At 41.5% G+C, this 27,820-nt stretch overlaps 1 protein-coding gene across 3 annotated transcripts; it reads right to left on the bottom strand.

Moving 5' to 3' along the window:
• Positions 1–154: 154 nt before the first annotated feature.
• Positions 155–27,820, bottom strand: LOC138751656 (leukocyte elastase inhibitor-like). 3 transcript variants are annotated; one of them, XM_069914217.1, is made up of 7 exons: positions 15,582–15,760; positions 13,985–14,160; positions 9,273–9,410; positions 8,683–8,800; positions 7,334–7,476; positions 7,070–7,237; positions 155–1,039 (listed from the first exon to the last, which is right to left on the bottom strand). In XM_069914217.1, exons 1-7 carry the CDS (start codon positions 15,721–15,723, stop codon positions 572–574), a joined length of 1,353 nt encoding a protein of 450 aa, XP_069770318.1. In that variant the 5' UTR covers positions 15,724–15,760; the 3' UTR covers positions 155–571. The 3 variants fall into 3 exon arrangements, with proteins under 3 accessions (XP_069770318.1, XP_069770319.1, XP_069770320.1); XM_069914218.1 differs by lacking the exon at positions 15,582–15,760 and adding an exon at positions 27,644–27,820 and having other exon boundaries at positions 157–1,039; XM_069914219.1 differs by lacking the exon at positions 15,582–15,760 and adding an exon at positions 15,828–15,976 and having other exon boundaries at positions 157–1,039.

Raw genomic sequence — 27,820 nt, forward strand, 5'->3', positions numbered from 1 at the left:
TAGAGTCTGCTAACTCCATCTGTAATTCTCTTCTTTATTTAATTTTTTTTTAAATTTTTCACACTATGAACCATATTAACCAAAATACACACAAACAATTCCCTCTTGAATATATACAATGTCATTTTCCCCCCTTTTTCCCCCTCCCTTCCCTCCCTCCTTCCCACACCCCTCCAAACCCATTAAGCGTTCAACATATACAATACAATAAACCCATTAAACAATGTCATCACGCAATGAAAATAAACAAGAAAATTGTGTCATCTACTTTTACACACTGGGTCAGTTCATTTCATCGTCTTCCCATTGTGAAAGCAAAACATACAGAAAATATTTCATTGCCTTAAAGATCTGTTTAAAAATTACATTCCAGAAGACAGCAGTAAATACACAACAGTAACCAAGAAAAAAATTGGGTAAATGAGTCAACCTTTTGTAAATCCAATCAGCCCAAGACCAGATAGTCTCCACACACCAAAAGGTAATTGGTATACTCCCTATAGGTAATCACGTAGGGAATGCAGTATGTTTACTTGAATCAGAAATTGGCCCTTCTTGTGCCTTGATCTATTTAGGTGCATTTTTGGACCTGCTGTGTCATGTTGCCTGCACCTCCACTTTCTGTGATATCATCCACTGGTGATGTGTAACGGCCAAAGAACAAAATGCTCTGTGTTTTGTTGTGTTTGATGAAAAATAGGAATGGGTGGTCTGCCTTAAATATTGTTGCAATGGGTTGAGAAGTAACTTCTATAATTATTCCTGTAGCCGCAGCTGCTTCTGTGCCCTCTTCATTAACATCCACAAAGGATTTATGAATAACTTTTGACACAGAGAGATCTTTTTTCTCAGACATGCCAGAGAAATTGGCCCTTGACCGAGCAAAAGCGTCGATCATACCCATTGCTGAAAGTATTTCTTCAAGATTAAACTGGTCATGTAGTTTAAAACTGGGCAGGTGAACTTCAATGTTCCTTTTCATCATGTTTTCCCGATTCATCAGTGGGAGCAGAGTATTGTTTGCAAGTGCCCGTTCAAGCTGTTAAAAAAAAATACTCATGAATTTGAAGCCAGTTGTTAGTTTAAAATGTGGCTTAATAAGGACATTTAACTGCCACGATACAATACAATCTTGAGCAATCTTTTTGTCAAGACAACTGTGTCAACTGAGAACTCATTGTTGAGTCAAATGTATCCAGTTTGGGATCACTGTTCACATCAATTTCTGCAAGTCTCTTCAAAGCATAATGTGCTTCAACCCTCCACCCATAGACTATTCTCACCCATCAATGTTGCTGTAAACATCTCTTTCTTTAAACTGGCATGAATCTTTGCGAATCTTCTCATGAAAAATCCAAGGTCTAACATTGCATCACCTAAATCCATCCATTTTAATGCCTGCATTCATTCATAGCATAATTAAATTGCTTGCTACAAATGTGGATTTGCAATTAGATCATGTGTTACAATGACCCCATTTTAAGAATATAGCTCATTGAATTTGAAATGACCACAAACTTTGAGAAATAGCAATGAAACGAAGGGAAAAACTTAAATTAAATTTTGTTTCCATGTTAGGCATATTCTTTAAACTAAGGCTGGCAAGATAGCTCCCTGGAAAGACAGGTGCAGTGGAGATTTCAAACATATTTCCACCAATGACAGTAGATGATGGTCAACTGCTAATTTTAAATTTGAGACAAGTTACTTTTGTTAACTAGAAGTATTAAGGGATATGGGTTATTTGAGTTCTGTTAGAATCTCAGTGAATGTTAGAACCATAAAACAAGCCAATTAGGCAGCCGCCTAGGGCACAGACTTCAAAAGGGCACTCAGAGTGGCTAGACGTCTGGTTTCAGGCTGGACATTCTGGCTTTTGACTTTGAGGTGTCCCGGAGTTCATATGTTTCCGCATTGGGTGCAAGTTCAGCAGTTCAGTTTTGTTGGTACCAGGCAACTCCCTCCGTCTCCATGCCCTACACCCTCGCTCCAGTTTCACTGCCGGACTCCAGTTTGAAATTGCCTCTGATACTGGGAGGCATGGATGCTCAGATCCTTGGCCCAGGCCCAGTTTTGGGTCTGAATTCCAACATGGAATGCTTTCAAGCACGCTGGTTTGAAAACTTGGAATAATTTCAAAACATTGGCACTTGTTACATTCGCTGAGCTCCTGTGCAACACTAAACTCTGAGTGGATGGTTCCAAATTCCGTGGTGACCCTCTGGACAATCGCAGCTCAGACTTTATTTAGCCCTGAACTGAGTAACGTTTACGTTTGAATCCTGCAAACCGCAAGGGGAGAGATTATGTTCATGGAGCAGGAAAAAAACCTACACCTGACTTGCCCTATGTTTATCTTCACTGAGAAACCCCTAGTGTTATCCATGGCCTGCAGAGGATTCTTGCAAAACAAATGGAGAGTCAGAGTGAGAATTCAAGAATTCACCCTAACCCCTGATGTGCATGTTCTGTTCCCCACTGAAACTGGCCAGGGTTATTCTGCTGTTGAATCAGGCAGTAGTGAGAAAGTGAGAATGTCGTAACAGAGTCTAGATGGCTTGGCAATTATATCAATTGAAAATACCCAGACATCATCTCTCAATCTGATTGAATTGGTGACAAAATTTGCAAAGGAAAAGGCTTTGCAAAGTGAGATTTTTATGTGCCTGGAATTGAAATTTTTAAGAGACTTAAATTTTAACCACACAATTCACAAGATTATTACCTCTGACAAGGAGGCAACGTTTTTAATCCTCTTTGTCTATTTTTTGTTTGTTTCTCTGCCTGACTGTAAGCAAAATATTATCATAACATGATGGGCTGGTTATATCAAGACACCTTTAAAGGTATATAGATTTAAAGATGTGTGAAGTAAAAGGGTTTAATGTTGTGTTGGCCTTGGTGGAGGTATGCATTTTACCAAGTGCCCTTTAGTTCAAAATGATTTGTTTGCCAAAATATTTTCTTCTGTATTTGAGAAAGATGATCAAAAGTTGATGTATTACTTATTCTTGCAATTTAAAATAAATTTAGCCATTTCAGGTTTTGTGCTTTAAATTTTTTCTACAAAAACATATGGTTTTTGAAAATTGAAGTTTGGAATTTTATTTGGTAGGGTGCAAGTAGTTGGGTTTGCCTAGGGTGAAAAATATCCGGGACCGGCCCTGACTACTACACAGAAACAGGCCCTTCAGACCTTCTAGACCATTTCAAACTATTATTTTGCCTACTCCCTTTGACTTGCACCCAGACCATAGTCCTTCATACCCCTCCCATCTATGAACCTATCCAATCTTCCATTAAATGTTGAAATCAAACCCGCACGCACCACCTCTGCTGGCAGCTCAATTCACAGTTTCACCACCCTATGTATGAAGAAATTGTCCCCTCATATTCACTTTAAATATTTAATCTTTCACACTTAGTCCATGTCCTCTCATTCTTGTCTCACCCAATCTCAGTGGAAAAAACCTGCTTGCATTTGCCCTCTCTATATCCCTGATGATTGTCTTTACCTGGATGCTTCCTGGATTGGAGAACATGTCATTGAAGCAAGGTTGACAGAGCTAGGGCTTTTCTGTTTGAGTGACAAATGTAACAAAGAGGTAGATAAGATTATGAGTGGATTAAATGGGGTGGTCAGCCAACACCTATTTCATGGGACATTAATAGCAATTACCTGTGAACTTCTGTTAAAAGTGAGTGGAGGAAAGTTTAGGGGAGATGTCAGAAGTAATTTTTTTTCCCCACTTGGAATGGTGGGTGCATGGAATGCATTGTCAGAGGTGTTGGTGGAAGTTGGTACAAATAGAGAAATTCAAAAGACTCTAAGAGTCCCAGTGAGTACCGGCGAACTGTGAGGGGCCTGGATATGGTGAGGCCCAGTGAGGCTCAGAGGAAGCAGTGGCAGGCAGTGGGAGCAGCAGCAAGGTGCTTGATCATGGTGATGCTCGGTGAGCCCCAACAGTGAGTCCTGACAAGCAGCAAGGAGCCTGAACACCCGAAACATCGGCGAACATTGACCTCACACACACCTTATGACCTGTTGAGTTCTTCCAGAGCTGTGTAATGCACTTGGTGGGGGGGGTTGGTGGGAGGATCTTGGAAGCCTTCCTATTGCTTCAGATTGACAGGAGAGACCACAGCAAAATCTGCCCAGAGAAGGAAGATCACCCGAAGAAGAAGCGAGCGAAAGGTCATCCAAGAGGAGTGGGAGTATGCCCAAGAGGAGATTTAGTATTAGAATAAGAAATAAAATGAGTATATGGTTTGCTGGTAGTGTAGTGTATCACAACTTTCAGTGATCTCCTGGTGCTCTGCTTGACTGCCATTAAGGAGTCGGGGAGAAATTTTCCAAAGTTTTTCCTGCAATTGGCCAAAACAGATTTTTACTTTCGTTTTTAGCCTCCCCCAGGAGCTACGTTATCAGCATATTAGGGCAGAGAGTCAGATAGAGAGAAATAGGGTCAGAAAGAGAGCAAATTAGAGAGTTGGACATGGCAGCCAAGGCAGAGGAATGCCCCTCTTGCAGGATGTGGGTGATCAGGGAATCCTTGGTATCCCTGACTACCTCATCTGTGAGAAGTGCATCCAGCTGCAGCTCCTGAAAAATGAAGTTTAAGGAAATGGAGCTGGAGTTAGATAAACTCTAGAACATTCAGGAGACAGAGTGGGTGGTTAATAGGAGTTATAGTGATATATTGCACCTGGGATGCAAGAGAAAGGTAGATGGGTAACAGTCAGGAAAGGGAAAGGGAAGAGTGCAGTGCAGGGGACCCTATGTGGGCATTCCCCAATAACAAGTATACCATGTTGGATAGTATTGAGAGGGATGACGTACCAGGTACAAGCCATGGATATCAGGTTTCTGGTACGGAGTCTGGTTCAGTGGTGATGAAGGAAGGGTTGAGAAGAGGGGAGCTGCAGTGATAGGGGAATCCAGTAGGCAGTGGGACAGATAAGAGGTTTTGTGGAGCAGATCAAGAATCCTGAATGGTATGTTGCCTTCCTGATGCCAGGGTTTGAGATATCTCAGATCAAGTTCACTGTATTGTCAGGAGAGAGGGTGAGCAGCCAGAGGTCATACTCCAAATAAGGACCAACGGCGTGGGTAGGAAGGGTGAGGAGGTCCTGAAAGGAGAGTTCATGGAGTTAGTCACAAGGTTGAAGGAGAGGACCTCTAGGGTAGTAATCTCTGGATTGCTGCCTGTGCCACATGCTAGCGAGTTTAGAAATAGGAGGATAATGCTGCTCAACAAATGCCTAGAGACATGATGTAGGTGGGAGGCCTTCAGGTTTCTAAATCATTGAGTTATCTTCCAGGGAAGGTGAGACCTATTCCGATGGGATGGTTTGCATCTGAACTGGAAGGGGACAAATATCCCTGCGGGCAGGTTTGCTAATGCTGCCCTGGTGGGTTTAAACTATATTTGCAGGGGAAGTGAAACCAAAGTGTTAGAGTAGGTAGTGAGGTGGAGAAGGGTAAAGGTCATATAAGGATTTCATGTATGGACAGAAAGGTTTGTAAATGATAGAAATGCTTTCAGGTGCTTTTGTTTCAATGCAAGGAGTATTGTCAGAAAGGCAGACGATTTTAGGGCAAGGATTGGCACATGGGATTATGGCATTATTGCTATTAGTGAGACTTGGTTGCAGGAGGGCCAGGACTGGCAGCTTAATGTTCCGGGGTTCTGTTTCAGATGTGATAGAGGGAGAGTGATAAATGGGGGAAGAGTAGCAATGCTAGTCATGGAATATATTACAGCTGTGCTCAGACAGAACAGCCCAGAGAGCTTGTCTACAAGGGCCATAAAAGGTGGAGGAGTTGAGGAACAGGAAAGGTGTGACCACACTGATAGGATTGTATTATTGACTGCTCAAAAGTCAGAGAGAATTGGAGGAGCAAATCTGTAGGGAGAGAGCAGACTGATGTAAGAAACAGAAATGGTATGAGATTTTAATTTTCCATATATTCACTGGGACTCCAATACTGAATGGCTTGGAATTTGTCAAATGTGTTCAGGAAAGTTTTCTAAGTCAGTGAGAGAGGATGATCTCCTATTTGGGAACCAGACAGGTCAGGTGACAGAAGTAAGTGTAGGCCAACATTTTGGGTCTGGTGACTATAATGTCATTAGATTCAAGTTAATTATGGATAAGGATAGGTCTGGTCCTTGAGTTGAGATTCTAAATTGGAGAAAGGCCAATTTTGTGGAAATGAGAAGGCATCTAGGAAGAGTGGATTGGCACGTTGTTTTCTAGCAAGGTAGTGTTCGTTAAGTGCAACGCCTTCAAAGGCGAAATTCTGCTAGTGCAAAGTTTACATGTTCCTGTCGGGATTAAAGGAAAAGTTAACAGCAAAGGGAACCTGGGTTTTCGAGGGATATTGGCGATCTGTTTAAGAAGAGAGAGGTGTATGGCAGGTTTTCAGCACAGAGGGCTGAATGGCTTGTATTCTGTGCTGTAGTGTTCTATGGATTCTATTGTATAGGCACATAGATGTAAGAAAAATAGAGGGTTATGGGTGTGAGGTGAGGAAAAATTAAATTGATGTGGAGTAGGTTCAATATTGTAGGCTGAAAGGGTTTAATGTGCTCTAATATTCTATCTTCCAAACTTCTCCTTATTCTCCAAAGCTCCTGGGAATAATGTCCAAACCTATTCAACCTTCCCCAATAACTCAAATTCTCAAGTCCTGGCAACATCCTTGTAACTTTTCTCTGTATTCTTTCAATCTTTTTGCTATGTGCCCTCTAGGAATGTGACCAAAACCCCAAATTTGGCCTCAATAATGTCTTATGCATCATAACATTCCAACTCTTGTTCGAAATATTTTGATTTATGAAGGCCAAGGTGACAAAGTTCTATCCGCAGCCTTCTCTACCTTATCTGTATCCAGAGTAAATATAGATGCAAAAAGATCTGCTCTTTCCTATAATCTTTTTTCATTTATTTTTGTGGAACTATTTAACGAAGATGGTGATTAAAAATCCAATGATCAAAACAGTCCAAGAAATTAAAATCTCTCTCTCTAAGGTTCCTCTCTCATTGTAATTGATCTTCTCATTACCTCTTCCAGTCCAGTTGTGTCATCATTGATGCCATCAGGTAGCAGTACAATCATGCTCAGTTCCTCCTGTTCATAAGGAAGCTCAAGGACACTGGACTTGAGTTCCCCAATGTAACCAATTTTAAAGTCAGCCGTCTGGCGCATCATCTTTACTGATTTGGTCTCCCTCTGTGAATAAAATATTAAAGTTACATCAGTATGAGTTTGAAGGTATAATAAATGTAAAATTTTGCTTAGAACTATTTTAACACCAGAGCAGCATACCTTGTTCAACTTGAAAGGGGTGACATAGGTGTATTTTTCATCAAATTTGCTCTCCCACTTTCCTTTAAAGTAGATGGCATTTACAAGAACAAGAACTGTTGCAGGACCAACTGAATTCTCTGGCAGCAAATTTTTTATTTTACCTAAGTTAGAGATCATAAATTGAATGCTCCAGTTAACAAGTATGGTTAAGTAGTTTTTAAACAAATTTGCCACTGACAAATAGGGGACTATTATATCGCATTGCAATGGCCATAAATTTATGAACACTCCTCAAGTTGTAATCCTTCCATAGACGCAAAAAGATTGCAGATGCCTGAATCTTGAATGAACAAAGAGAAGCTGGAGGGACTCAGTAGGTCATAGCAGATAAAGAGCCCTGACCCAAAATACTCCATAGATGCTGCCTGATCTGTTAATTATCTCCAGCTGCTCTTTATTCACACCAGTCATCCAGGAGTCAAACTAAAAGCCTGGATGAATGAGTTCAGATCTCACAATGGCAATGAGAAACTTTAAATATAGTGAAATAAAATGGTATTATCAAATATAGCAACCATCAGAGTACAAGATCGGCAAAAAAACTTAGCTGGTTCATGAATATTCTTTCACGAAGGAATATTTTTGTCTTTGCCTACTATGGTACATGTGGGATTTCACACCCACGGCACAGTTGATCGCATGAGCCAGACAAGATAAATGCACACTGAATGGAATCAGCTCAATGTAGTTAGATCCTCAATGGAATAGATCCTAATGCATGCGTAATTGGTGTCATAGAGGGCACTTAAAATGGTTTGGAGATTTGAGGGACTCTGTGAAAAAGCATCAGTGGTATTTCTCTGATGCTTTGCAGTCCACGTGGTCTTTAAGCTGTTCGTATACAAGAAGACTATAACACTGTGACTCCAAAATGAAGATCAGTACTACAAGGCAGACCTTGCGCTTTGAGTTGGGGTTAAAGCCTTGATCCTTGGAACACCTCTTTCCTGAGTAGGACACATGTTGTACTGACTACACAAGAGAATTTCATCACCGATGCAATCTTTGCTGAGAGGTGGCTCCAAAAAGATGAACGGTGCTCCCCATTTCCTTTTCTAAAACATGACAGAGATCCAAGATACAAATTCATAAATTATTAATTTTTCTGATCTGCGAGGAAGACATGCCAGGTGATTACAAAGTCAAAACAATTGTGATCATTTTCAAAGAGGAGACAATTGTAGTTATTTTACTTCAGAGGTGTCACGGTACTGACTGCTGCAATGGGATGTTATTTGGTGAGGTGGATGAATCATTACTTTATCAGCATGGAGTGCAATTATCTTTAAAAAGAGAATACATCTTACCCTCAGTCTTATTTTCGACAAAAGTATTGATGTCATTCCTGGCAGCTTCTGGTTGTTTTTGAAAACTGACAGGAGTCAATTTTGCCTCATAGTATTTCCAGCTGAGTTCTTGAAATTCCTGCAGAAAAGAAATAGAAATGTTCCAGCATTTTACCCAGAACAACATAAAGTTTATTTCCAGCCAAAGAGGAAATCAGAACAGACATATATTTGTGAATCTTTCTACTGTTTCTGATGCATTTAAGGAGTTTTTGGAGAACCATTGTGTGTGTTCTCTCCTTGTAGGGGGGAAATGTGTGTGAACACATCCATAATCTCATTCAATTTTATTTAGTTGACCATTGGTCTCCACCTGATCCCTGCACCATGCCTACCAGACATCAATATGTATCAGTTAACTGATCATTAATTTGATAGGTTTGAAATACACTATGTGCCTGAACTTCCACTGTGTTCCCCCAGGAGTCAGAACAACCAGGTCAGTAACTACAGAGGAGCAGAGAAATAGAATAGGAAAATATGCAGCGTTCAGTACTCTACTTAAATACTACAAGAACAATTGTGATCATTTGTCCTCTGTTTGATCTTACTTTGAGAAAGTTGTAGGTTTCTTCTCCATATAAACGGTTGGCCAGTCGAAGAAGATAAGGAGCATCGTGTTTGTTGATATGAGACATTAATTCCCTGAAATTTGCATGGACATCTGTTTCTGTGTCAAAATGCAGAACCTAAGATGAAAATAATGTTGAAGATGAGAGACAGGGCTTAAGTCAGAATTATCAGATAGAATTCCCAGCTTTCCAACAAGCACAGATCCCATCTTCAAATCACTCCTCATCCAATAATATTCTTGTAATTTATTGATTCATGAGCAGAAATAGGAAAAAAACATAAATTTATAAACTGTTTGAGTAAATTACTTTTACTGAACTTCGACTCAACTACATCTGATCATTTTCTTGTTCCTCATTGCACACTGTGACACAATGTTGGGCTGTCCTGGGTAAATTTGTACCTCTCACTTTGTTCGTTTTAGATTGGTCACAGTGTTTGAGCTACCGAAAGAAAATAGACACACATACCGAGAGCAGTTCAGTTTATACAAATGTTTATTACAAATTCAAAAGCTGATTTCAAACTATAATATGCTAGCCCTTCCCAACTATACTTATCAACGCCTGGACTGGTCCCAACTGCCGAAGCGAGGCAACGACTGCACACTTGTAGTAGGTTGTCGGGACGCCAGTAGCAGCTTCTCCACCTCCCCCGACCGGGACGTTGGCTGGACTCCAGAAGTTCTTCTTCTTGCTGAGAGATGTTGCCACCTCCCGGAGAGTCTCAAACTTCAGAAGCGGGACCATGGCTTATATTACCCAAAAACTGCTTACCCAAGCACCTATTCCCAGCACAGTAAGAAAGATAAGCGAGCAAGCTAGCATGCTAAGGCATCTATCGAATAATGTAATTTTCAGCTTATCACTTTGAATACAATGGTTTATTTTGCATCAAGGCTAGGCCTCTGACAGTCTGTGACCGAAACAAGCAGGAAGATTAAATGTTCTTGGTACACAGATGTCCTTTCGTCAGATAACTGCATCTCTGGCCCCTCGGTGGAATTTAGCTTATGTCTGTTGATTCTAAAAAACAAGCAGGTTCTCAGCCTTGCAGAAGCAAAGGCTGCAAAAGTGAAAAACACTGTGACACAATGTTGGGCCCAAACAGATTTTGGACCCAACATGGACAACACAGCGGTTTTGTTCAAACTGCCTGTTTTATGGACGACTCAACCTGAAGTTTGGTTCAGACAAACTGTGGCGCAGTTGTACATTCGCTGGACAGAAGCGGACCCCACTTACTACAATCATGTGGTACGTGCCCTCGACCAGCACACGGCCGGTCGAATAGTGGATTTCCTTTGGGACCCACCAGCTCTCGGCAAGTACAAAGCCCTAAAAGCCCTCCTTCTCTGGATTTACGTTTCCTCACAGTGTGAGCAAGCCGCATGACTCCTCCATATTGATGGGCTAAGGGAACACGCCCCTTCAGACTTAATGAATGACATGTTGGCACTGGCAGACAGACATAGGCCTTGCTTGCTCTTTGAGCAGTTGTTTTTAGAGCATATGCCAGAAAACATCCACCTCAAGTTGGTTGACGAGGACATTAATAACCCTCGAACAGTGCTAGCCTGTGCAGTCATCCTGTGGCACGTGAAACAGCAAGGTGCATGGCCCACAGAAATGAGTGCCGCATTACACACAAAGGCCCAGGCTCCACGAATACTAGCGATGAGGGTGATCGTTCCCCCAGACAAGCATGACTCTGTGACAATCACCTGGTGTTTTTCCAACAACGCTGGGGTTCTGCAGCTTGCCGTTGCCGACCCCCTTGCATCTTTCCAGGAAAACACCATGGTCATTTATCACTAATGCCTACAAAGTTTGGCCACCATAACAGACTAGTCTATGTCTGGGATGAAATCTCCCAGCACAAATTTCTAGTCAACACAGATGAGAGGATAGTGTCCTTCCTGCTTTGGGCTTTGACACCCGTAACACAAGTGTGGGTGCAGAGCTCACTGTGGTGAATAACAGTTTGATTCATTGTGATAGTATAGATCTATCACCAATGTATATAGTGTATATAGTTACTGTATCTAGACTGTGTTTACAGCAACTGGCTGAGAGCTAAGCCACGCCTACTGTCTGGGCTTTAAAGGGTTGTATCCCTAGCCAGGTCGGATCATTCCGGACTGGTCGGCCACCTGTGAAGAGCTCCTGTCTTTTGCTAATAAAAGCCTTGGTTTGGATCAACAAGTCTTTGGTTCTTTCGACGAGCTCTACATTCATATTCAGTGACAATAAGTTCATATAGAAATTCATTCTTGCTGCTGTGTCCTGGCTGTTGCTGGGTGCCAACTTCCTCAGAGCCCACTCACTGATGATGGACTTAAAAGGGTGGCCATTGGTGAACACCACAACGTTCCAGACTCTCTGCTTTGGAAAATCCGAACTACCCACCCCACACCTAGACACCTGGGAGTACTCAAACAATGAATTTGACAAACTTATGGTGGAGTTTCCGGACATGGCCTCTCCCCAGTTCTCCACTGCCACACCCAAACATGACATAGTACACCACATCCTCACCCAAGAAACTCCTGTACATTCCTGAGCCTGACAAGTTGCAGCTTGAAAAACAAGAGTTCACAAAATGAGGAACTTGGAATCATATGCAGGCCTGAGAGCCCATGGGCTTCCTCGCTGCATAAGGTGCCAAAAATCATGAGAGGCTGTAGGGGATTACAAGCATCTCAACAATGAAACCACTGCAGGACCTTACAGCTAATTTTCATGGGGCCAGGATATTTTCTGAAATTGATTTGGTATGTCGGTACCATCAAATACCTGTAAACACGGAGAATGTGCCAAAACTGTTCAGCCTCTTCAAATTTTGAGAATGCCTTTTGGGCACAAAAATGCTGCACAAACATTTCAGTGACTAATGGATGAAGTGGGGCGTGACAAGGCGTTCCTTTTCATATACTTGGTCAACATATTCATCACCAACCACTCCCACAAAGAGCACCTGCAGCATCTGTGTTTATTCTGCTGCCGCCTATACGAGTTTGGGCTAACTGTGAACCCTGCCAGGTGCAAATTCGGGCAGTCTTCTATCGAGTTCTTGGGACTTCAGATCAGTAGCTGGAGTGTCTTCCATTGCCTAGTAAGGTGGAAGCCATCCTCAAATTCATGAGGCCCGGGGGGGAGAGTCAATTTCTGTCGCCACTTTCGACCCTCTGCTTGTTTGAAGCTTTTGGATGTAATCAAGCAGAAGTAAACATCACATGAGGGGAGGTGGTATATAAGAGGGGAAATTGAATATAGATGGTCTCACTGATGTTTTGGATTCACTAACTGCAGCATCTCAACACATGATTATGAAACCTCTCTTCGACCTCATGCCCAGCAGTGCGAAAGAACTGGAGTAGAGAAAGGAGATGACGGTAGCATTCCAGCAGACTAAAGATGTTCTAGTGAAGGCAAAATTGCTGGTCCATCCATAAATGGATGCACCAAACGGCTTGATAATAGACATGTCCAACACAGCAGTAGGTGGAGTCTTTGAACAGTAGACCAATGGACGATAGAAACCTCTAGCATTTTTTAGTAGACACCTCCACCCTCCGGTAACAAAATACAGCACATTCGATAGGGAACTGCTGGTGCTGTACCTAGTGGTCAGACACTTCTGCTATTTTTTGCAAGGTAGGGACTTCATGGTGTTTACTAACTACAAACCGCTGGTATTCATCTTTATGAAGGCATCGGATCCCTTGTCAGCTCGCCAGCAACTCCACCTGTTTTACATATCCAAATTTTCAACCAGGATTAAACATATCTCCGGAAAGAGTAATGTGGTGGCTGATGCCGTGACCCACGCCTCCATTCAACCAGCGATACACTGAGTTAAGTTCATCTGTCACGTTAATTTTCTTAACCCTTTCCTACTCTGTCCTTTTTGTCTTTGAACCTTCCATCATTCCAAACAAGTCCCCAAAAATTCAAGGAGCAGCATTTTATCTTCTGAATGCAACACAGAACTCAACTATTTTAGATAACCAGTCTTTTCAGTTTTTATCTATATTGGTCAGCTTTGAGCTAGATTTCATATTAACATGGATTTTCTTGATCCATGGATGTTGCATAACCTATTAGGTGTTTCCAGCATTCTCCTATTTTTCATATTTCCAACCTCTGCAGGGTTCTGGCTCTCAAAGTACCAAAACTGCTTCTCTCCTTCCTCTGTCATCCATCATTCACCCACATTTATTTCTCCTCCAGACAGATCATCTACAATTAATAATCCATCAACATTTTTCCTTGGCTAGAACCACCAACAGTTGCTACATTCAGTCTCTCTTGATCTCCACCATATTACAAATGTCCCGTCACCCCATCCCCATTCTCTGCAACTTAATAACTGCTTTGATGCCATTTTACCAAACTCTGAGCAAGGTCATCTTCCTGAAATGTTCATTCTGTTTTAATCTCTAAAAATGTTGTCTGATCTGATGAGTGGATCCACCATTTTCAAATCTACAGGAGTCATGCATCAATTTGATATAATTCAGTCAGACTGAAAGGTGGAAAGCCGACAGGATTGGGTTAAATGGCAAGATGTTATTTAACAAGTGTTCTATATTCTAACCCAACAAAACCCCACACAACAGTAAAGCCATGCAAAATGGACCCTTTCATTCCCTTGTCATGATTTGCCCATGTAGTTAACCCTCACTTACCTTGGCTATCTCAACTGCAGTGTTCCCTTTAGCACCAAGGTATAGCATGCCCAGAGCAACTGAGATACTTAATGGAGACATAAACATGTTCTCAGTTTTATTTTCTTCATTTAGCTTTGTAAATAGAGCACTGGCAAATGCGTCATTTCCAGCAATCAGAGAATCCATTGCAGAGTCTAGAAGAAACAAGATGTGCTCAAAATATGGAAAGCAATGCTACTTCCAATTGGACTGATTTATGCAGACGTACTTCAATGAAAGATCAAAGTTGGAATTGATTGGCAGTGTACATACATGACATTTACATACAACTTCGAGATTCTTTTTCTGCAGGCCAGGCAGAATTTCTAATTAATATAACCTGTGCTCAAAGAAAGATAGAACTGTAAACAACTAGCTGTGCAAATACAGAAGTATAAAAATACGGCAACATTAAATAAGCAAAGCACGAGTCCTTAGATGAGTGTGTGCTCGGGAGTCTGATAATTGAGGGCCAGGAAATATTTCTGCACTAGGAGACATGGGTCCTATGATATCTCTACCTCCTTCCAAATGGCAGCAGCAAGGACAGAGTATGCCCTGGGAGGTGTGATCAACAAATATCTAGTTTCAGACACTTCCTCATTTTAAATAAAGTATATTTGAACAAGATTCTCAATAAAATATTGAAGGAAGTCTGAAAATGCAGGTCATCTGTGGAGAAAGAAGCAATAATTTTTGTCAATGATCTTGCATTAGATACACCTGAATATTTAACATCAGCAGAAGTCCATTCAGGCCCTTGTGTTTGTTCCACGATTGCAAGAGATCAAGGCAGAACTTTGATCTCAGCACCATTTTCTGTAGTAACCCCATCTCTATGAAATACAAATTAACATCTGCCTTGAATATAAATGAACCAAACCTTTGCAGTCCTCTTGAATAGAGAATTCTAAAGTTCACTCTCCTCTATGTGAAGACATTTCTTGTCATGTATATTTTGTAAGTAAACTTGTCCAGGCTGCACTTACCAATCTATTCCTCCATTTAATGAATGTGACTGAACTGATCCATTGAATGAAGTTGTGTGAGAAGCGCTACAAGTTATACTTTAGGAACAAGACTCTAGAAAATCAAAAACTAGAGATGGGGATGGGAGGGAGGCAGTACCTTTTGTTTGACCTGGGTCCTACAAGATTATGACATTGTGTGCAATATGCAACCAAACGCATGTAGTGACTGGGCTTTGGGTAAACATTATTGTACAGCACACAATGACATTATGCTGTACAGTGTAATTTCTGAGTCTAGTGTTAAAATTAGCACAGATTCATTTAAGGGACAAGAGGATCCATTCATCTCATGCCCACATATTTCATTCACTGGATTCCCTTCACCATCTGGATCCATTCCCTTCAATGGTTCCCATTAGCAGCTTTTTTCTATCCAATTTCACCATCTCTAGTCTTTGAGTCACTGCTTTTTACCTCCCAGTAGCTGTCTCCATCTTCACACACCCTTCTCCAAATTGGTTCAGTTCGCTTTCTTTCTTGTCTGTTTCCACCTACCTGGATCCATCTGCCCGTCATCCTTCTCCCCTCCTCTTTCCACCACTTACCTCCTGGCCTTTGAGTCTCCCATTCCTCTGTCCTTGTTGTACTGGATATCTTCCCTCTCAACTCTAAGGGACTCAACCCAAAAATGTCAACAACTCCTCTCCTTCCCAAGATTCCTCTCGACCAGCTGAATTCCTCCAGCATTTATTTTTGCTACTGATTCGTTTGACCTCTTCCCACTGTCAATTCATTACCTTCTCAGTAACCAGCAAGACCAGTCCAATGTCACAAACTTATTCATGACTCACCTGTAATTTTAGCATTAAATTACCATCCTGATTGGGAAAAAAAAGCAATAGAATAATTGATGTAAAAAGGGACATTGAAGGTTCTGAGGTTGAAAGTGCAGCATATTATCAATCTAGTACAACTGTGTCTCATCTGAGAGTGTACGATGCTGGTTGTCATAACTGAAGGAGTTTGGGTTTAACGACCTTTATAGGGATTTCCCGGAGGGAGGAGTCACAGGTTCAGGGAGGGGGCCAGCTTATACAATATATATAATACAGTGATTGCACCACAGATATAAAAATTGCCACATGCTCCATTCTTTTCTTATTGAACATAACACTGTTGACAAAATGAAAAGCATTTGGAAATAAAAATGATTTTTGATAAGTTTGCTTCATTATTCATCTGATTCCCTTTTCTGCTTATTTTAGTGTAATGTGTTCAGTTGCATGTTAACAATTATAGCCACCATGATTCTGTTACTTGTATGTTAGTTTCAATGCTGATGGAAATCGTGAGACAAAAAGCTGTAAAATCCTTTGAGTGCTTCAAAACTGTGCCTGGTGCCTGGATCCTGTTGGCTTTCTTCCCGTTCAAGGCAGCTGACAAATCCTGATCAGACTCAATCTTATCATTAAGTAATACTTTCGTATTCACACATTAATCTTCTGATTTGCTTGCACATCAGCTCACTCAGGCAAGTAAAGGCATGAAAAAAACATTCCTAATTTGACCTCAAAAAGCCTTCCTGACTTCAATCTTGAGCTTTTTCATGCATTTTCTTATGCTCCTCAAGTAGCTCATTACCTGCTATACACCTCTCTCTTCTCTGGACCAGATCCCCAATATCCCTCAAGAGCCAAGGATCCCAATGCCTGTTATCTTAGCCTTTAATCCTGACATGAATATATAAATACTGAATTCTCAAATATTCATCTTTGAGTGTCTTCCACATACCTCGCACATCGCTTGCCAGAATACATCTTTATCCCAATCAATGCTTTCTAAATCCTTTCTCATTTCCTCCAAATTTGCCTTTTCCCAATTTTGAATCTCAAGCTAAGGACCAGACCTATCCTTCTTTATAATTAACTTGAAACTATTCACATTATGAACCAAAAGGTTCCCTGCACAAGCCTCTGACACATGTCCTGTCTTGTTCCCTAATAAGAAATTCAGTATTGCATCATCTCTGGTTGGTACCTCAATATATTGATTTAGAAAACTTTCCTGAATACGTTTGACAAACTCCAAGTGATCCAGCATTTTTCTAGTATGGGAGCCCCAGTAAATATGTAGAAAATTAAAATCTCCTACTTCCACATGTTTTCTTTTATCTCTCTGCAGATTTGCTCCTCCAATTCTCTATTGGGTGGTCTATAATACAACCCCATCAGTGTGGTCATACCTTTCCTATTCCTCAGCTCCACCCATAGAGCTCTATAGTTGACCAACTCTGTAGTTGGTCTGTCCTATCTGAGCACAGATGTTATATTTTCCCTGAAGAGAAATACCACTCCTCCATTTTCATCCCCCTGATATATCATCTCTGAAACATCATAAGCTTGGAACATTCTCTTATAACCAAGTTTCACTAATGGCCACAATGTCATAATTCCACGTGCCAACCCACGGACTAAGCTTGTCTGCCTTTCCAATAATACTCTTAATTAAAATAACTGCATCTAAGAAAATTTCCACCACGGACATCCTTTAACTCCACGTACAACTCTTTGATGTCTTAAAGTAAATAAGGCTGGATAGATCCTCAGGGCCAGACAAGATATTCCTTTGGATCTTGTGGGATACTATTGTAAAAATTGCAGGGACTGGTGCAGGAATATTTAAAATGTCCTTCACCAAGGGTATGGTGCCAGTGGATTGGAGGATAGGTCATGCTCTGAAGTTTTAAAAAAGCTTCAAAATTAACCCAAGAAATTATAGGCTGGTGAGCCTGTCACCAGTAGTAGATAAATTATTGGAAAGTGTTCTGAGATATTTAATATATAAGTATTTGTGTAGCCAGAGAGTGATTAGGGATAGTCAACATGGTTTTATATGTGATAGATCATGTTTAATAAATCTTATAGAGTTTTTTGAGAGGTTACCAGGAAAGTTGATGAAGGAAAGGCTGTGAATGTTGTCTACATGGAACTTAATAAGGCCTTTGACAAGGTCCCACATGGGAGGTGAGTCAGGAAATTAAAGTTGTTCATTATTCATCCTGAGGTTGTGAACTGGATTCTATATTCGCTTTACAGGAAAAGCCAGAGAGTGGTGTGGATGATTGCTTCTCAGACTGGAGGCCTGTGACTTGCAATGTGCCTCAGGGATCTGTATTGGGACTATAGTTGTTTGTCATGGTCATGAATATGAATGATCTGGATGATAATGTGGGGAAATTAGAGAAGCAAGCTTGCAGGTGACACAATAGGCCATTTCATGCCAGGCCTCTGCCTGGAGGCCGGCTACCTTTCATAGAGCAGCCCTAAAAGGTGGCATCAGCGTCACATTCATGTCAAGTGGCATCTCGTATCGCCCTCTGGAGCCGATGGCAGTGGGGAAACTGGTGCCATAGCGCCACCTGTCATAAATACAGGACAGAGCAATAGATCTCTTCCCTACCCATAACACCCATGCAGCTGTTTCCCAGAACAGTTCCAGCTACATTTGGGATTATGGGTAGGGAAGACAGCCATTGATCTGCTTCATTTTGAGTCACAGAGAGTGGCCCTGAAGGTGGAAGCAATCCAGTGAGACACCTGCCCTGATGGCCTCCATCACTCCCCGCTGTCTTGATGGCCCCCACCATTCCCCGTTGCCCTGATGGCTCCCACTGGCACCTGCTGCCTTGTTGGCTCTCACCAGCCCTTGCTGCCTGACAGTTCTTGCCTGCAACCCCTGCCTTGAGGGGGTCATGGAGGGAGACGGGTGAGTTGGGAGATGGTTCATGGTCTGATGGCGACATCAGCCTACCCCTAACCAACTGCTTGTAGCACTGTGCTCCACCGATTAACCTTCTCTGAGAAGGGTTGCATTCGACGCCTGGGCGCCGGCCATGATGCATTCAGAAAGGTAAGTCTCTAGTTGTAAGGGCGGAGATCCTCTGACTTACAGTCGGGCATTTTCCTTGCTTGAAAGGGCCTAATGATAGGAGGCACTGTAAACAGTAAGGAAGGCTTTCAAAGCTTGCAGAGGGATCTGAACTAGCTGGAAAAATGTAGTGAAAAATAGCAGATGTAATTTGCGCAGACAAGTGTGAGATGTTGCATTTGGAAAGACAAACCAATAAGGACATATATGGAAAATGGTAGGGCACTGAGGAGTGAAGTAGAACTGAGTGATCTGGGAATACAGATACATAATTCCCTGAAAGTGTGGTGAGAGGCAGATTGCGTTGTAGAGAGCTTTTGGCATATCGGCCTTTATAAATCAAAGTATTGAGTAAAGGATCAATAATGTTATAGTAAACATTGGTGATGCCAAATTTAGACTATTGTGTTCAGTTTTGATCACCTAACGAGAGGAAAGATATCAATAAGATTGAAAGAGTGCAGAGAATATTTACTAATATTTTGTCCGCACTTCAGGAACTGAGTTACAGGGAAAGGTTAAACAGGTTAGAACTTTATTCCATGGAGTGTATAAGAATGAGGTGAGATTTGATAGAGTTATTTAAAATTATGAGGTATCGACAGAGCATATGTAGGTAGGCTTTTAGCACTGAGAGTAGGTGAGGTACCATCCAGAGGACATAGGTTAAGGGTGAAAGGAGATAAGCTTAGGGGAAATATTAATGGAACTTATTCACACAGAGAGTTGAGGAGGTGTGGAACAGCTGCAAGCTGAGGTAGTAAATGTGGACTCAATGCTTATATTTAAGAAGAATTTGGACAGGTGCATGGATGGAGGTAAGATGTACGGAAGGTGTATGGAACCTTGGTTTTCAAGAGATATCTGGTTAAGAACGGGACCATTAGAGGGCGCACAAAATCAGTGAACCGGTGCGGACTAGAAAGGCCAACATGGCCTGTTTCCGCTCCGTAAATAGTTATACGGTTATATGGTTATATGGTGGGCTATGGTGTAATGATATAGATTGTGTATGCTAATTAGCTCAGTCTGGCCCGCCCCTTGATGACACTCTTACCTGGACTCCCCCCCTGGGACCCAGGCCAAAAAGGTCGGGCCACCTCTCCCTTCCCTGTACTTCCCTAGCTTGGATCCGGGCTAGCTCAAGCCTTCTGTACAATAAAGCCTAACGTTCCCCTCAGTCTTTGTCATTGTAATTATTGGGGCAACTGGTAGTGCCCAACAATTTATTGTACAGAAATTTTAATGTTTCCGATAATGGAGAAGCTGCTGTGCCCCGATCAGCTAGAGGTGGATCCTCAAGTCCCGGGTGCATCAGAACTCTTCGAGTTGAATTGCTTCAACAATTTCATGGAGGCAACTGCCGGAGTGGTTGATTCAGACAAGAAGAGGCTGAAAGTCCTACAGGCAAGAGTCGCCCAATTTGGTAAGATGTGTTCCATATAGAAAGATTACATCTGCCTTTAATTGTTTTTAAATGTGCCAAGACCTGATTCATTTTCAGCGGCCCATTTAGCCCATTAACAGTAAAACTAATAAATGTTAACATTCTATATACCAATTTTTAGACAAATATTGTTTAGCAGTGAACCATGTTTGATTATTTAAATAATACAGTGACCTTTCCCTTTTAAGAAACACATACAATGACCCTGCCCTGATGGTGAGGTAAACATGAAACCTTGAAAGTCTGCGAAAAAAGCCATGGATCTTTCGAGGTAGAAGAAACTCTCCCTTTAACACCATCCTTAGCACCTTTCCCAGTGTTATTATCCCCATTAGACTGGAGTCTCCACCCTGATAATACTTTTACCAAGTTTTCACTCTTTCCTGATCTCTCCGTGAACATTTCGATAAAATTTCCTTTTAACAAAAATACAAGTTGTTTAAAAAGTACAACTTTTACTCAGCCCCATTGTAAATATTCGTCTTCTTTGGTAACCTTAGTCTTTTCATAATCCTTCTAAAATAATCTTCCAACTCTTTCTTAGTCTTCAAAAATTGCCGATTACTTTCCGTTACTTCAACCCTCAGATTTGCGGGGTATACCATCAAGTATTTCAAATGTTTAGAACACAATTGTCTTTTTACATCATCAAACTCCTTCCTTTGCTTAATCAAAGTAGAACTAAATTATTGAAAGAATAGCACTTCTTCATGGTAAATCTCAGGAGGGGCATGATTTTGCTTAGAATATTCATATGCTGCTCCCAGAATTGTCTCCTGTTCCCAGTAGCTCAAAAGTCTTACTAGGACTGGTCATGGTCACTGATCACCAGTGTTATATAGTCAGGATAATGTGAACTATTTTGTAACCACGTAAGAACACACCTTTCTCACTGTAGAAAATGTAGAGCACCACTGAGGAGTGCATGTATATGGAGTGTGTGAACAGTTTCCTGAGATGGTGGAAGGCATCAGTAAGTAAAGTCTCTTCTGTTATTTGAATCTTGCATTTTGAAGTTATTTAAGAAGCCTCCCAAGTAACACAGAGACATAACTTGGTGGCAGTGGTATAAGAGAACAAGAATAAAGCCATACATACAATTGATTGTAAGTCACTGAAATACAAAGGAGAAGAAGAGAAAATACATTACTGGAAAAAAAATGGCAGCAGTAACAGTAGTTCACCCAGTGATGAACTGGGAGTCTGAAGACATTGTTGAATTGTTTAAAAAGTTTCAGCAGAAGTGCAATTTAACATTCAAAAGCTATTTTAAAAATGCAATAGTAGAGGAGAAGGTCAGTGATCTATTTCTCTGGACAGGGGAGTGAGGCCTTGACTTATTTAATAGCTGGGAGCTTACAGAGGTGAATAAAAATGATCCCGAGCAAATACTTGCAAAGTTTGTTTCTCACCTTGAACCCAGGTCTAATCATAGAATTAAACGCTATGAATTTCAAGGCTTAATGCAAGAGACTGATGAAACTGTTGATAACTTTCTCACTAGTCTAAAAATTGTTGCTGAAAAATGCAGATTTAAGGATAGAGGAAAGATTAGTTTAACAACTAATATGGGGGAGAGCCCATTCTGAAATGCAAAAGTCTTTTAATGGGAAGGATAGTTTAAAGCTGGCTGAAGCTATAAACACAGCCAGAGCCTTTGAAGCCATGAGGACATAAATTAAATCTCTATCTAAGCAGAACCACCCACAGCAAAAAGAAGAAAGGGTTGATGCTATAAATAGCACAATCAAACACTCAGGGAGGCTTGTGGACAGATAGTGGGGCCATTAACAGAGATATTTAGGATGTCACTGGTCACGGGGGTAGTGCCAAAGGATTGGAGGGTGGCGCATGTGGTTCCGCTGTTTAAGAAAGGGTCCATATGTAAACCTGGGATTTATAGGCCCGTGAGTCCGACGTCTGTGGTGGGTAAGTTGATGGAAAGTGTTCTGAGGGATGGTATTTACAAATATTTGGAGGTACAGGGATTGATAGGGAGTAATCAGCATGGTTTTGTCAGGGGTAGATCATGCTTGACAAACCTGATTGAGTTTTTCGAGGGGGTTACGAAAACAGTTGATGAAGGGAAAGCTGTGGATGTTGTCTATTTAGACTTTAGTAAAGCTTTTGACAAAGTTCCCCACAGGAGGTTAGGAAAAAAGGTGGAGGCATTAGGTATAAATAAGGACGTAGTGCAATGGATTAAGCAATGGTTGGATGGGAGGTGTCAGAGAGTAGTGGTGGAAAATTGTTTGTCCAATTGGAGGCTGGTGGCTAGTGGAGTTCCTCAGGGATTGGTCCTGGGTCCACTATTGTTTATTATATATATGAACGATCTGGAAGTAGGGGTGGAGAATTGGATAAGCAAGTTTGCGGATGATACAAAGATTGGTGGTGTTGTGGACAGTGAGGAAGATTACCATAGATTAAAAGGTGATTTAGGAAGGCTGGAGGTGTGGGCTGAGAAATGGCTGATGGAATTTAATACAGATAAGTATGAGGTGTAACATTTTGGAAAGGCAAATCTAAATAGGTCATATGCATTAAATGGTAGGCTATTGAGATGTGCAGAGCAGCAAAGGCATTTAGGAGTGATGGTAAATAGTACCCTCAAGGCTGATACTCAGGTAGATGGTGTGGTGAAGAAGGCATTTGGAATGTTGGCCTTCATAAATCGGAGTATTGAATTCAAGAGTAGGGAGGTTATGATGAAATTGAACAAGGCATTGGTGAGGCCAAATTTGGAGTACTGTGTACAGCTTTGGTCACCAAATTAAAGGAAAGATATAAACCAAATAGAGAGAGTACAGAGAAGGTTCACAAGAATGTTAACAGGATTTCAAGGTTTGAGTTTCAGGGATAGGTTGTGCAGACTAGGGCTTTTTTCTCTGGAGCGTAGAAGATTGAGGGGGGACTTGATAGAGGTGTTTAAGATTTTAAAAGGGACAGACAGAGTAAATGTGGATAGGCTTTTTCAATTAAGAGTGGGGAAGATTCAAACTAGAGGGCATGGTTTAAGATTGAAGGGGGAAAATTATAAAGGGAACATGAGGCGAACTTTCTTTACACAAAGGGTGGTAGGGATGTGGAATGATCTTCTGGCAGACGTAGTTGAGGTGGGATCATTGGTTACATTTAAGGATAGACTGGATAGTTACATGGAGAGGAGAGGACTGGAGGAGTATGGACCGGGTGCTGGTCAGTGGGACTAGGAGGGTGGGAAATTGTTACAGCATGGACTAGTAGGGCCGAACTGGCCTGTTCTGTGCTGTAAATGGTTATATGTTATATGGTTATATAAACCCCCAAAACCTGCAGGATATGCAGCAGATAACACTCATTTGATGACCAAATCAAATGCCCTGCATACCGTTCTGAATGTAGAGCCTGTGGTAAAGCAAACCACTAGGCAAAGATGGTCTAGTATGAAGAAAACAGTAATACCAGTGAAGAAAAAATACAAGAAGAATATCCACCACATAAAAGGAAACACAATGAGAACTCTGATACCCAGATACTGGACATAGAATCCATACACCTTGTCAGCAAAGATGAAAGAGGAAGTGAGTTGCAGACAAGCATCCAAATACAGAGGACAATCCAAAACAAGCTTACGATATTTAACCTAAAGGTGAAGCTGGAGACTGAATCACAAAGCAACGTCCTTCCACTCAGACTTTACCTCCAGATGTTCCCATATAACATAATAAAAATGTATCCAAAAGACAAAGCATTGGAAACAGCAAACGTCACTTTAACGGCCTATGGTGGACCCATGATCAAGCAGCTAGGGAGAGCTGAGATCTATGGCTGCCATAAGGGAAAGAGCATCCTCTGTACATTCTACGTGGTAGACGTGGACAGACCAGCAATTCTAGGTCTGGATACCTGCCAAGAGTTGCAATTGATCTCTGTCAATTATGAGATCCAGATGAAGAAGATATGCAAAAGTGGCACACAGTGGGAGCAGACTTGTTCACCAAGAATCAAGAGTGGTATTTAATAGTATATGTTACTACCCTAAGTTTCCATTAGTCAAAAGGGTGAAAGACTTGACTAAGAGCATCAACTCTCACCTCAGAAATGAGAGCGCTCCTTGCTGAACAAGGAATACCCCAGCAAGTAATATGTGACAATGAAACACAGTTCACATCACAAGAATTCAGAAAGCTGGCTGCAGAGTATGGGTTTGTTATCACTACCTCATCCCCTTACTACCCCAAAGGTCAGGATTCATTGATAAGACAAGTGCAAACTGTGAAATGAACACTGGTTAAGTGTCCTGAAACAAAAGACCCAGTCCTAGCTCTTCTATCATTACGAGTAACACCTTTGAAGGTTGACATGAAGTCCCTAGCAGAACTTCTAAATGGCAGGAGATGTAAAACAACTTTGCCAAGCAATATAAACCCTCCAGAAGACCAGGAGGAAACCAGAAGACTAGCTGACACGCAAGAAGAAGGACGCCAGCGTTAAAACAAACATACACAAACACTGTCAGAACTCTTCAAAGGGCAGCATGTGCATATTCAAGAGCCAATGTTTAAAACATGGACCCCCCCCCCCCCAAAGGTCATCAGAGAAGCTGAGACACCAAGATCGTACATTGTCAACACAGACTCTGGCAATCACCTGAGGAGAAACAGAATTCACATCCAGCTGTCACAAGATGTGGTGAAGCAAAAAGCTTAAATATCAGCAAGACCTGCAACAGCAATAACAAGTGAGGTATAAAGTGATGCATCAGATGCAAGGATCGACAATGAGATAGACAACAGACTCGCCAAGGCAAATAGCGCCTTTGGAAGACTACACAAAAGAGTTTGGAAAAACAACCAACTGAAAAACCTCACAAAGATAAGCGTATACAGAGCCGTTGTCATACCCACACTCCTGTTCGGCTCCGAATCATGGGTCCTCTACCGGCACCACCTACGGCTCCTAGAACACTTCCACCAGCGTTGTCTCCGCTCCATCCTCAACATCCATTGGAGCGTTTTCATCCCTAACGTCGAAGTACTCGGGATGGCAGAGGTCGACAGCATCGAGTCCACGCTGCTGAAGATCCAGCTGCGCTGGATGGGTCACGTCTCCAGAATGGAGGACCATCGCCTTCCCAAGATCGTGTTATATGGCGAGCTCTCCACTGGCCACCGTGATAGAGGTGCACCAAAGAAAAGGTACAAGGACTGCCTAAAGAAATCTCTTGGTGCCTGCCACATTGACCACCGCCAGTGGGCTGATAACGCCTCAAAGCGTGCATCTTGGCGCCTCACAGTTTGGCGGGCAGCAACCTCCTTTGAAGAAGACCGCAGAGCCCACCTCACTGACAAAAGGCAAAGGAGGAAAAACCCAACACCCAACCCCAACAACCAATTTTCCCCTGCAACCGCTGCAACCGTGTCTGCCTGTCCTGCATCGGTCTTGTCAGCCACAAACGAGCCTGCAGCTGACGTGGTCTTTTTTACCCCCTCCATAAATCTTCGTCCGCGAAGCCAAGCCAAAGAGAGAAGAGATAAAGTGAAGAGACCACAACCACTAATACTGAAACATCAACACAGCAGTTGTCAGGTGAAGCATAACAAGCTACATCACCTACACGTGTACCAGTAACACAGAACCCAACAGTCACAGCCAAATCCACAAGATGGCGAAGCAACCTACTGCTGCCAGTGCGATATTGATAAGAACTATTTTAAAATAGTTGTGTAAATAAACTAGTGTACAAGTTCCATTACTTAAGTTACACTGCAAAGAAAGTGATAAAGAATACTAATTTTTTTTCTTTAACTTGAAAAGGAGGGATGTTAAATAGTCAGGATAATATGACCTATTTTGTAACCACGTCAGAATGCACCCTTCTCATTTTAGTACATTCAGTGCACCACTGTGGGGTGTATGTAGATGTGAGTTGTGTGAACAGTTTCCTGAGATGGTGAAAGACATCAGTAACAACCAAGTTATTAATGTGCAGTGGAGAGTGGTTGTTCCTGGTCCTACTGAAGTCCACATTCATAACCTTTGCCTTGTTCATGTTGAAACTTGGGTTGTTATACTTGCACTATTCCATGAGATTTTCCACCTCTTCTCTGCAGTATGACTCATCATTATTGCTTATGAGGCCAACTATTATTGTGTCATCTTCAAATTTGATGGTTCTTTTGGACCTGGACCAGGCATTGCAGTGGTGGGTCAGTAACATGAAGAGCAGCAGGTTGAACACACAGTGATGCTGAGCCAGTGCTCAGCGTGATGCTGTTCAATGTTCCTTTGCTGACACAGAAAGACTTCCCATTAGGAAGTCCAGAATCCAGTTACCGAGAGTGGTGTTCAGTCCCAGCTCTATCTGACTCATGCTCACACCCATTGCTCCATGAAAAGTGAACCAACAGGCTAGAATATAATGATGCAGATAATGATGATTATAATATAGTTTATTGTCATACACATTGTACAGGATACATAGAAGTAGGGGACATAGCTTCAAGTTCCAGGGTCGTCGATAAGGATGGAGATGAGGAGCAACTGCTTTTCCAGAGGGTGGTGAATCTATAGAATTTGCTGCCCATTGAAGCCACGGAGCCAACCTCAGGGAACATCTTTAAGACAAGTTTGGATAAATTTTTACAAAGTAGAGGAATTAAGGAGTATGAGGAAAGGCAGGTAGGTTTAGATGAGCCTGTCATCAGATCAGCCATGAATGGCGGAGTAGACTTGATGGGTTGAATGGACTGACCTTGGTCCCATTACTTAGAGTCTTATGCACCAAACTTCTTACTTGCTGCAACTGAACAGATATATATATAGAAAAAACTATAATATAAGCTAATGGAATTGAATTAAAAGAAACAATAAATGTATAAGGCAGATAATGAATATTTACTGTAATCCCTATGCACAAAAACATTTTATTGTGAACTTCGACTGTTTATGCAGGTGCTTGACCCCATTCACAGCATTGACCTTGCTATAAAATAGTGTAAGAAGTAATTTCATTAATGGGATGCTCTGTTTGGGAAATTATCCCACAGACAAGTCCAGCAAAGTTCCACTGCAATCATATTTACAGACTGAAATTTATCACAGTAAATCACCATTGCTGGAAAATATGGATCCAGAATCTACTGAGACTAATCATCAACATTAAACTTTATATACAGAGAATTCTCATGAATTCAGAAGAAATAAAATCAAGTAAACTTGCTTAATATCACCAGCCAATGAATGGAAAGAAAATTGGGGGAAATGTTAAACCGACTGTTGAATCAATCATCAATTAACAGTTCACCTTACCTCAATGTATGATTGGAATGATCACAATTTTCCCTTCGAAAAATGGAATTCCAGGAAATAAAAAGTAGAATATAAACTTTACAATCCAAGTTGGCTTGGCAGTTTGATGTTTAATGAAACATGAAACGTTGTGTTTGTCCAGGTTTTCTGCCACACCTTCTTCAGTGGTGAAATACA

This window comes from Narcine bancroftii, chromosome 1, assembly GCF_036971445.1.
Source record: "Narcine bancroftii isolate sNarBan1 chromosome 1, sNarBan1.hap1, whole genome shotgun sequence".
NCBI classification, from domain to species: domain Eukaryota; kingdom Metazoa; phylum Chordata; class Chondrichthyes; order Torpediniformes; family Narcinidae; genus Narcine; species Narcine bancroftii.

Bases quoted from the DNA above. Each gene is read 5' to 3' on its own strand.
- LOC138751656 (XM_069914217.1), bottom strand. From the start codon at position 15,723: ATGCTGGAGGAATTCAGCTGGTCGAGAGGAATCTTGGGAAGGAGAGGA. The intron at 9,411-13,984 runs GTAAGTGAGGGT...TTTTCATCTTAG, and splicing joins CTGCAGTTGAGATAGCCAAG to GTTCTGCATTTTGACACAGA. The intron at 7,238-7,333 runs GTATGCTGCTCT...TTTTATTCACAG, and splicing joins CCCCTTTCAAGTTGAACAAG to AGGGAGACCAAATCAGTAAA.